The sequence below is a fragment of the Corylus avellana genome, chromosome ca1, assembly GCF_901000735.1.
Source record: "Corylus avellana chromosome ca1, CavTom2PMs-1.0".
Classification (NCBI taxonomy): domain Eukaryota; kingdom Viridiplantae; phylum Streptophyta; class Magnoliopsida; order Fagales; family Betulaceae; genus Corylus; species Corylus avellana.
The window spans coordinates 14,398,525-14,408,432 of NC_081541.1; the positions used below are offsets into that span (position 1 = coordinate 14,398,525).

The window sequence follows — 9,908 nt, forward strand, 5'->3', positions numbered from 1 at the left end:
GCCCAACTTCCAATCAGTCGGGGTAGGGGTAGGGGTTGGGGATGGATAGCTCTAAACAGTTAGGAAGGGCACAAGGTCTAGTATGGATTTTCAACATTTCCTTCACACGGTTAGTGTCCTAGACATGCTCATCATTAACGAATTCATTATTTTCACCCCTATTTAAATATCACCCACTTACCTAATCAAGCAGATTAGCACATTTTGACCATAAATCAAAAGATCAAACAGAACAAAAAAAATAATAATAATAATAATAATAATCATCAGGTATGTGGCGGCATTTAGGCCCAAATCCCAACAGATAAAATAGCAAAATACCAACATTGTACACCGTCTTTAATGAGGGAAATAAGACTAGGCCATGGGTACCACTGCCTTAATCCGGTTAATACAATATATTCTAACTACAATGAACAAAATATCAGAGTAATTTAGGAGATAACTCCTATATTCATTTTTATACAAATTCCCAAAAACTAATTCCTTACTCTAATACGCTACCAAATCCATTGATGAAGTAATGGATTCTGTGGAACCCTGATCTCAAAAATAAGGGGATATATAACGAACTCTAGTTTGCAAACTAGGGCCACTCCTTGCCATACTACTACTACTACACCAAAATGAAAACGGAAAAAAAGTTTCGTAATTTTAAACTTTCAGTATCATTTCCTCCGCTTTCCCTGCACCAAGACAATATACTTCTCATCAGTAAATCTGTAGCCAGTAACCACCATCATCATTACAAACTAAGCAATAAAGTGAGGGCAGCAACATACCGTACTCACATAGTCATCCATGGTTAATTGCTTCCGCTTCTTTAGAGAAATGGGGCTCTCGGTCTGCCGAGCCAGAGCACGCTTTGATGGTGTCATGCTCTGAAATATGCATAGTCAAATCAGTACAAGATGTAGCAATAAGGATGCATCAGTGAGGTGGGTGAAGTCGATGAGTGACAGACAGAATCGAAGAATGCATGGTGGTGTTTTCAAAAGTAAGTATCAAACCGAACCTTGGCAAGCTTCTTCTCTTTCCTGGCTTGTCTCTCCCTCTCGTCGTACTCTTGGTTTTCCTTCTCCACCAACCGAATTAGGGTATCACACCTCCTCGCAAGTTCTTGAGTTGTGCGAGACTTTACAAACCAATCAAAACGAAACAAGGGTGAAGTACGAAATGCTGCCTTCAACTCATCCCAGTTCCCATACCCGAGTTTGTGAACCATGCATATCTGCAAATTGTGTAGCAACCAAGAATTACTTGGGTATTTGGATATTTCACATACACACCAAACTTCTCATTAGTGAAAGACACACACCATGAAACGATCACATTCTTCATTGTACAGCTTCCCTTTGTTCTGACCATACTGAATCTTGAGTTCCAGCCATGGATTCTTGTACCGGTCCAACTTCTTCCCAATAGCTTTCATGATCTCATCTTTACGAGAAATTCTAGCTTCCCCTCTTTCGATATTCTTAACGATCCTATCATAATCTGGAAGAATCATATTTAGAATCACTTATTAGATACGCTACAAATTTTCTTATGAAAACTAACTCCAGAAGCTGAACCAACCAAATGGTTCTGCACTCAAACCAGACACTAATGCAGTTGATCTTTCCTTGATAACTGAAGGTTAAATCCAGCTAAACCAATCAACAAAAGTTTTTCCAACCGTTCACATATCATTTGCAAAAAATAAACATGAGATGTACTAGGGGCCTGGAGCCAACAAAAAATATAATGTGAACCCAGGCCCAAAAGGCTGATGTTTAAGTCCGCTGACATTAGTATTTTTTTTTTTTTTTTTTTGTCAATGTAGGAATCAATAACAGAAGCTCATATTAGCTTCGCATTAGAATCTATTTTCACTAAAGTAACAATGGTGTAACATTGGATATTACTCACCGTTTAACTCTTTGTATCTTTCTTTAAAAACTTTTGCATATCTTTCAACTTCCTCCTCTGTTTTCCCTTCCATCTCAGAAGCAATACTTTTGATGTCATTTCGGCCATACTTCTCACAAGCCCTAATGAAAGTATTAAAATCTCTTCTACTCCATGAAGAAAACCCCTGAAATCCACTAATAGTCAAGTTTAGAGAAAGTAATCCAATATATATACCTTTTCCACAACATATGAACTTACCTCTTCTAATAGCCGCTCCTTCTCTTCCAGCTCTTCAGCAGTTAATGGATCTCCCACCTCTAAATGTTCAATACTTAGTTAGAGATGGATTTAATAAAAGAATGTCAGGAAAGGGATGCAATTCACGTCGAAGATACTCAAATACCTTCAGGTTCATCCACATCTATTGTGTCTTTCAACTGATTCTTTTGATGTGTTTGCTGAAAGTATAGACAAATAATAAATGAATTATATATAAGACTAAACTTCCAACCAAATTTGTATGACTAGGTTTCGACCAAAGCAGAAAGCATATTTGCAGGAGCTCAACAATACCCACCATCAGATAACGTACTTCCTTTTCATACAGCTCACTTAGCCTTTGTGTGTTAAAGAACTGGAAATCATGTCTGTCAGCAGAAGAAAATAATAAATAAACAGATATTCATTACAGGTGAGAACCCAACCCCAGTTTCTGATGCAACAAGTTTCAGGAGGTGCTTACAATTGAGGCATCCGAGGAATTCGAGGCTCTCTCGGTTTTGCTGGACCACCTTGGCGCATTGTTTGCTTAAAGTATTCAGATTCAGAGTAACTAGAGAGGACAAAAAGAAAATCACGCTTCATATAATGATGGAAAAACATAAATGCATCATTTAGATTATAAAATGAAAAAATGCTATTACTTCCGCTTCCGCTCTCTCTTGGGTGGTTCAATCCAGTTATCGCTAACAAGTTTCTTGAAGTCAACCTTGTTCTCATCCTTCACCACAAAAAACCATGAGATAGCGTTAGGTTGCTAGCCTTAAAGCAATATTGAGCAAAGTACAAATGAATGGCCTATACTGGTTGGAAAACAAAACATAAAAGAATTGCCTTTACCTTCTCGTCAGCAAAATCATACAATTCAGCAGCTGCAGAAAACCACATCAATATTAGCATTTATATTTTAAAATTGTTTATTTATGGGCAAGAACCCTTGCTAAAAATCTACGTACTGTCATCCATTTTAAATTTGATTGCATCTTCTGTAAATTTCTTCATCTTGGCATCAAGCTCAGCAGTAGCCTCTTCTCCTTTTGCAATAATTCTGTCAATGTCCTCATCTGTAATTGTACTATCCTTGGAACTGAAAACCATTTCAGCACCAAACCTCACCATCTGAAGTAGCTCATCTTTATTAACAGCTGCATGAAAAAATAAAAAGAAGTACCAGTATATATTATTGGTGCAGACTTTTATCTTTTTTTTTTAAAAAAATATATATATATATATACTTTTATGAGAAAAATCTTCTAATAGTGAAACTGCTTACTCTTCTGCTCTGCTAATCGTCCTTGCTGAATCACCAAAGCATCAAGTGCAAGCTTTTTATAAGCCCTCTCAATCACTTTTTCCTCAATAGTATACTGTTCCATAAGTCATTTACAATGAGAAATTGTGTATAAAAGTTATAGCTTAGCTTCAAATATGACAAAGAAATATAGAAATCCAGACCTCCGTGCAGAACCGGAAAACTTGAACTTCTTTCTTTTGACCAATCCTGTGAGCACGGTCCTGTGCTTGCAAATCAACTTGTGGATTCCTAAGAAAAACCCAAGCATCACCAAAACCGGCAAATAAGTTAAAGAAAAGAAACACACATAAACACGCCAACACCATAACAGCAATTCCAACAAGAATATAAAAAGATGCTCACCAGTCACTGTCATAAAGAATGACAACATCTGCCGTAGCAAGATTAATGCCAAGGCCTCCAGCTCTAGTTGATAGTAAGAAAACAAATTTCTCACTCCCTGGTTTATTAAAAGCATCAATGGAAGCATCACGATCTTCTCCACCAGTATTCCCATCAATCCGACAATATAGGTATCCACGAAACATTAAATAATCTTCAAGAATGTCCAGCAGCCTTGTCATCTGAATTATAAAAACCAATACCAACCACAGAATCAGAGACAAAAATAAAAATAATAAATGGCATCACATATAACATTTGCATGCACAAGCATTTATTACCAATCAGGAAACTGCTGCAACAAAAACCAACCATATAACAAGTAATAGTAATTTCAAAACTGACCTGTGAAAATATCAGGACCCTAGAGTCACGTTCTTTTAGTTTTGGAAGCAACTTATCCAATAGAACCATTTTACCTGAAAATCAAAATTGCCTGTGGATTAGGGTTGATCATGTCAATTGGTAACCACCCTATAAACTCAATATCGTGTTGAATTTAGAGCATACCAGCATTTGTAATAAGATGATCTCCTGTGGTATAAGGAGGACCAGGTTCAGCACCTTGAAAAAGATATGGATGGTTACAGCATTTACGCAGCTGCATTGCTATATTCAAAAGACGCTTCCGTTCTCCACCAGCATTAACAACTTCAAGATCTTTCTGCAGTAAAGCCCTGTAAAAGTGTTTCTGCATCTGTGACATGCCCACTTTAAGAATTGTTTCCTTCTTTGGAGGTAACCCTTTTTCAACATCTGACTTCAACCTTCGGAGGAGAAAAGGACGGAGTACCTTTTAAATGTTAAAAAGAATAGGCTATTCTGTCAGCTTAAAAGATACAGTACGTTTCAAAGCGAGAGAGAGAGAGAGAGAGAGAGGGAGGGGGAGCATAAGATAGAACACATTATTGCTCCCATCGAAAGGTTCTTCGACCTACCTTATGAAGCTGTTGGACAACTTCCTGCTGATCATTTTCACCAGAAATTTGGAACCACTCGTCAAAAGTTTCTGCAGAACTAAATATCTCTGGCAGAAGAAAATTGAGAAGGGACCAAAGTTCATGGAGATTGTTCTGCACAATGAGAAAACACCATTACATTTAGATTAAAGAAATTAGTGACCCATAAGATAACAAAATATAATGTCCCAGAATGAAACAGAAAACTCCCAACATGTATTGAAAGCAACTAAAATTCAGGATATAAAATCTATATGGCCCTTCCAGGACCCAGTTCATGCATGTATGAAGTAGGACAAAGATCAACACAAAGATACAAATGACAATGATTAAACCATCTTAAAGATCAATAAGCATCTAGATCTAGAGATGACTGCAAAAGATAATCCTGACAAAAGACAGCTGTAAATTATGTACTCAAATGTAATGTCAACCTTTAGCATAATTTCGGTTGAATATATTGTATATATTTATAAAGTGATCAATGACCAATTGTATGAAGTCTGCATTACTACCAACAACCTTTTTATTTTCAACAACAACCAACAAGTTTAGTGCACACAGATCCACATTTTATAAAATGGCACATAGGCAAGAAACCACACCAATGAAAATTACAATTCATACCTGAAGTGGTGTACCAGTGATGAGAAGGCGATAATTGGTATTATAAAGCCTCATTGTTTTTGAAAGGAGCGAATTCTCATTCTTAATTCGATGGGCTTCATCAATGATAATATAGCGCCAGCTAAAGCGACGTAAGCTGGTCTTCTCTTTAATTGCCATTTCAAAACTTGTGACACAGACATCAAACTTGCCAGCAACCAGTAAATTGTCTCGTATATGCCTCTGCACAAATAAGAAAATGAGAAATTATTAAGGAAAAAGATAATCTGCTAAGTTCACTCATTCAAGAGAGCAGAAATTACTCACCCTTTCATCAGGATTTCCAAGAAACTTTACAGCACGCAAAGTTGGGCAGAAACGTCGGATTTCATTCATCCAGTTTCCAAGGGTAGATTTTGGAGCAACTACCATATGAGGGCCAGTAATTCCTCTGAACTCATGCAAATAGCCCAATAAAGAGATGGTTTGCAATGTTTTACCAAGCCCCTGGATGGCAAAACCAACAACTTATCACTATGTTATAGCGCAACCAAGCCATCCTTGGTTACTTATACATGAGAAGGTAATTATAAAATTATAATTTTGACACAACACAGCTTCAAAGTACATTATCCAATGATGCAGTCGAGTAAAATGCGTCAATTCTAAAATGCATACCATTTCATCTGCAAGGATTCCGTTTATACCATTCTCATATAGTCGTATAAGCCAGTTTAACCCAGCAAGTTGGTAGTCCCTCATCTTCCCCTGAATACCTGAAGAAAAAAACAAAAATAGATAAAGAAAAATCAGCACTCCAAATTTGAACTGCATTGGAACTGAAAATATTATCATGAACAGGAGACATCCTTTTGACAGTCGAAGAATCCAAAAACAAATCCAGAAAAAAAAAAAAATCTCAAATTAGGACATGGCTGATAAAAGCCAATGAGTAGGAGAAAGAATGCGGAGACATTATTTTTCAGCAACAAAAAAAAGAAAAGAGAAAGAAAAAAATCAATTTTGTCACCTTGAGCTGGTGAGGCATCAAGTTCCATTGAGCAGAAAATTAAACAAAACAAAAAAACATAAGACTTGACAATCAAACTTCCAGCCACTAACAGCTACATATAATCTAACTATGGTACTCATAGAAATGAAAGCATTGGACAAGAACAAAAGAAAACAATGTACCAAAATCAGAAATTTTGGTGAAGCAATGGATTAGGAAAAAGAGGGGGAAAAACATTTTACATCAAAAGCAGTTGAATCACACACCTGTGACAATATTTCCCAAAATATGCAATAAACACAGTGCATAATCACAACAATTGAAGACAATCCTAACAAGGATCATTGAAGCATATAGATAAACAGACACCAATAGACAGAGAGCACATACAAGAGGGTTGACTAAGAAGCCGTGTGGTTCCTGTCCCAGACAAACCATCCTCTTCCTCCTTAAGACATTCTTCATCTTCTTCCTCTTCAGTTATTTTTGATGCATGGCGACCCCTACATTATAAAATGAAAAAGGCTATCATTAAAGGAAGGTTCAAACTTTAATGTATAACAAAGCAGACTCTAACCAAATTTAATGTCTCTACCTAGTTGTTTTGTACCTAAATAACACACAAAGGCATTACACAAATATAAGCGCGTATTTGAAAGGGCAACTCCCAAATGTTTAAGTCACATTTTGTTGTAAACTGAAAGAAAGCACTAGCATAGAGACAATAATGTGTTGGGATTAAAAACATTTTATTTAAATATAATTTGAAAGAGAAACGACACTTTCGTGAAAGAAAATTATCCAACCAAAACTAGCTGTCATTTTATTCTAGTCAAACTTCCATAAAACTAGTTTCACTAACCCAAATTTGAGGCTTATATCCTCAACTGGCCATGCTTATGAAAAGTTCTTACATTTACAAAATCAAAATTCAACCAAATCATCTAAAAGGGCTGTATAGGCAGCAAGAAGAGCTAAAAACATGTCAAAACATGAGAAGATACGGCAAACAGAACTTATTCTTGGACATGAGAGATTGTACCACAAACTTAGAATCAACCAAGTGAGAGAGTAGAAAAAGAGTCCCTGGGAACATTGGATCAAAGCAACATTTATGATGTTTTCTAAAGAGAGGATGAGTTATACCTTCCCTTTGTCTTCTTTAAAGATGCAGAATGATCACCTTTGGCAAAGTGCGCAAACAACTCAGTTTGCTGCAGGAGATACTTCAAGCGCCCCTGCCCCCTATTGTTCTGCAATTAAAATAAAAATCAACAAACCAATGGAGAATAAATGACACAAAGCAATACAAATCCTCTATATGATGCACACACCATATCAGCTTCAATTGCAGCATTTTGGACGTCCAGTATTTCCTGAATCTTTTCTCTCTTCATTTTCTGCATTTCTTTGAGTCTGGCCCTTTCTCGCTTGCTTATTTCGGCATTGGACACATTATTTCCATCCTGCAAGTGGTGCCAAAAGCACATAGGGTAAGGTAAATTTTTACACATGGAATGCTTTACGACACTGAAATTTACCAATTGAGAACAAAAACCCGAGCAAGTTCGAAATTGTCACGTAGCAACCATAGTGAGCTACTCAAGCGTGATATAAAGCGAGCATCAAACAATCGAATAGCCAAGAGGTCAACTAATCGTTGAAACCTTCCATTTTTCATCATTTGGGAGTTGGGCCCAATGCGACAACACTAAGCTCAAGTTAACATTAAACTTCAATTTTGCTTAGTCCAAGTATTCAATATGCCAAACGCAAAATGAAACTATAAAATCAACCCTAATCTATTTTCATTTTCCTCGTCCTTTCTCGGGAACCAAACAGGAGGCATACTTAACCAAGCCCTAGACCAACCAAACCCTAGCACAACAAATCCCACAAGAAACCCTAGCGAACAGAGACAACCACACCAGCAGATCCAACAAAAGGAAAGCTACCACATGCACGCGCTTCCTCGAGGACATGATCGTAGATTTACCTCGTCCTCCTCGTCGCCATCGGCGGCAGCGTCCTGGGAGGCGGGCGAGTTGTCGTCGTCTTCGTCGGAACCGGCTGAGCGAGCCACGGCCTCGAGCTCCTCCTCGTCCTCCTCGTCTTCGATCTGCTCGATGACCTGCTCCTCCGACGACGACGAATTGGAGCTGTTGGATAGGGCCTCATCGGACGACGCCTGTCGCTTGGAGGGCTTCGCCATGGTTCGGTTTCTCTCGGATCGAGGGTTTGCGTGCGCGTGAGTGTATTTGTGCGAGTGTGTGAGAGAGAGATAGACCGTCTTTTAATTTCGAAGCCCACTTCGAAATTAAAATGAGAGCGAGTGGAAGGTTACGGCCTTACGGGTATTTATACCCATTTGATTGGGAGAGTGTGATGTGTGCGGTTCGAATGCGTTGTTGGTGGGGGTTGGGAAACAATTTGGGGTTTTTCCCGCCAACATTAGGGAAATGTGATTTCCCGCCCGCATGGCTCGGGAGTTACGAGCACGGGCCCGAACCCTAGGGTGCGCAACTGCGCGCACCTCTTGACCGTGCTCGGTGGGCTTTGGTTCGTGGTAAACCTTTGATCCGAGTACGTTTTTACCTTTTTTATTTTTAATAAATGCAAAATCAGCTCCTTACATTTTATCGATTTGCAAATAGTTACTTAATATATATATATATATATATATATATATATATATAGGCTTAAAATTTGAAACTCTTCGTGAAAAGCAAAAATAACAAATAATTCCTTACTCTCAAACCTTCCATCCTCTTAGTTATACTTGAATAGTATTTTTGTCTTTTCATTTCTTATGAATATAAATATTCTTCTACTATAACTAATTGAATATTCTTTATTTCAAATCATCTCCAAATGATCTTAATTCCAGACTTTTGTTTACATTTTGATAAAAATGTCAATCCATCACACCGGCATTAATAATAATGACATGTGCCCATATCAAAGTAAAGGGCCCAAATAAAAATTAAAAATTAGGAGTCATGACCCCTTGTCTATTAATAGTGGCTCTTATAGTAAAAATATAAAAATACAAAATTATAAGAAAAAAAATATACATACTCCCTTAAACTAAACTATCAAGCAATTTGCAAGGTCCCCAGAAAGTTCCACTTTCACTTATTGCTTAGGAAAACTTTTCTATTGGAATGAAATTTGAATTAAAAAAATTTTCCGAGCATTACTCTATGTGAGGTGTTTAAACTCTTCCATGAGAATTATTTTTTTATTTTTATTATCTTTAGAATTATGGTTGTAATAGAGTCAAGTGGAGCTAAGCTTTAAAATTTCAAGACTGTCATTTAAGCGAATGCCTATTTGAAATAATGTTTTATGGTTTGGTAAACCAATCATAGGTTTGGTCTTGTTGAAGTAAATAATGTCTTAATAATACCTCTCCTAAAACACTTCGTTCTCTTTCCTCAAAGAAAACCCTACCCCCCTCTTT

The 9,908-nt window shown here is 37.2% G+C and overlaps 1 protein-coding gene across 2 annotated transcripts; it reads right to left on the reverse strand.

Moving 5' to 3' along the window:
• Nucleotides 1-230: 230 nt before the first annotated feature.
• On the reverse strand, nucleotides 231-8,777 carry LOC132181011 (ISWI chromatin-remodeling complex ATPase CHR11). Of its 2 annotated transcripts, none has more exons than XM_059594058.1 (25): nucleotides 8,442-8,777; nucleotides 7,780-7,911; nucleotides 7,592-7,698; nucleotides 6,836-6,948; nucleotides 6,112-6,209; nucleotides 5,761-5,940; nucleotides 5,455-5,676; nucleotides 4,807-4,941; nucleotides 4,379-4,661; nucleotides 4,214-4,287; nucleotides 3,830-4,050; nucleotides 3,628-3,715; nucleotides 3,446-3,539; nucleotides 3,129-3,317; nucleotides 3,013-3,044; nucleotides 2,817-2,893; nucleotides 2,636-2,725; nucleotides 2,471-2,540; nucleotides 2,297-2,351; nucleotides 2,152-2,210; nucleotides 1,912-2,077; nucleotides 1,319-1,497; nucleotides 1,016-1,231; nucleotides 792-881; nucleotides 231-686 (listed from the first exon to the last, which is right to left on the reverse strand). In XM_059594058.1, exons 1-25 carry the CDS (start codon nucleotides 8,655-8,657, stop codon nucleotides 669-671), a joined length of 3,204 nt encoding a protein of 1,067 aa, XP_059450041.1. In that variant the 5' UTR covers nucleotides 8,658-8,777; the 3' UTR covers nucleotides 231-668. The 2 variants fall into 2 exon arrangements, with proteins under 2 accessions (XP_059450041.1, XP_059450035.1); XM_059594052.1 differs by having other exon boundaries at nucleotides 783-881.
• Between the last annotated feature and the right edge of the window lie 1,131 nt (nucleotides 8,778-9,908).

Excerpts from the sequence above, each read along its gene's own strand:
- LOC132181011 (XM_059594052.1), bottom strand. The coding sequence starts at position 8,657 with ATGGCGAAGCCCTCCAAGCGACAGGCGTCGTCCGATGAGGCCCTATCC. Across the intron at positions 3,045-3,128 it reads CAAATTTAAAATGGATGACA|CTGCTGAATTGTATGATTTT; the intron begins GTACGTAGATTT and ends GGTTTTCTGCAG. Across the intron at positions 2,352-2,470 it reads AGGAAGTACGTTATCTGATG|CAAACACATCAAAAGAATCA; the intron begins GTGGGTATTGTT and ends CTATACTTTCAG.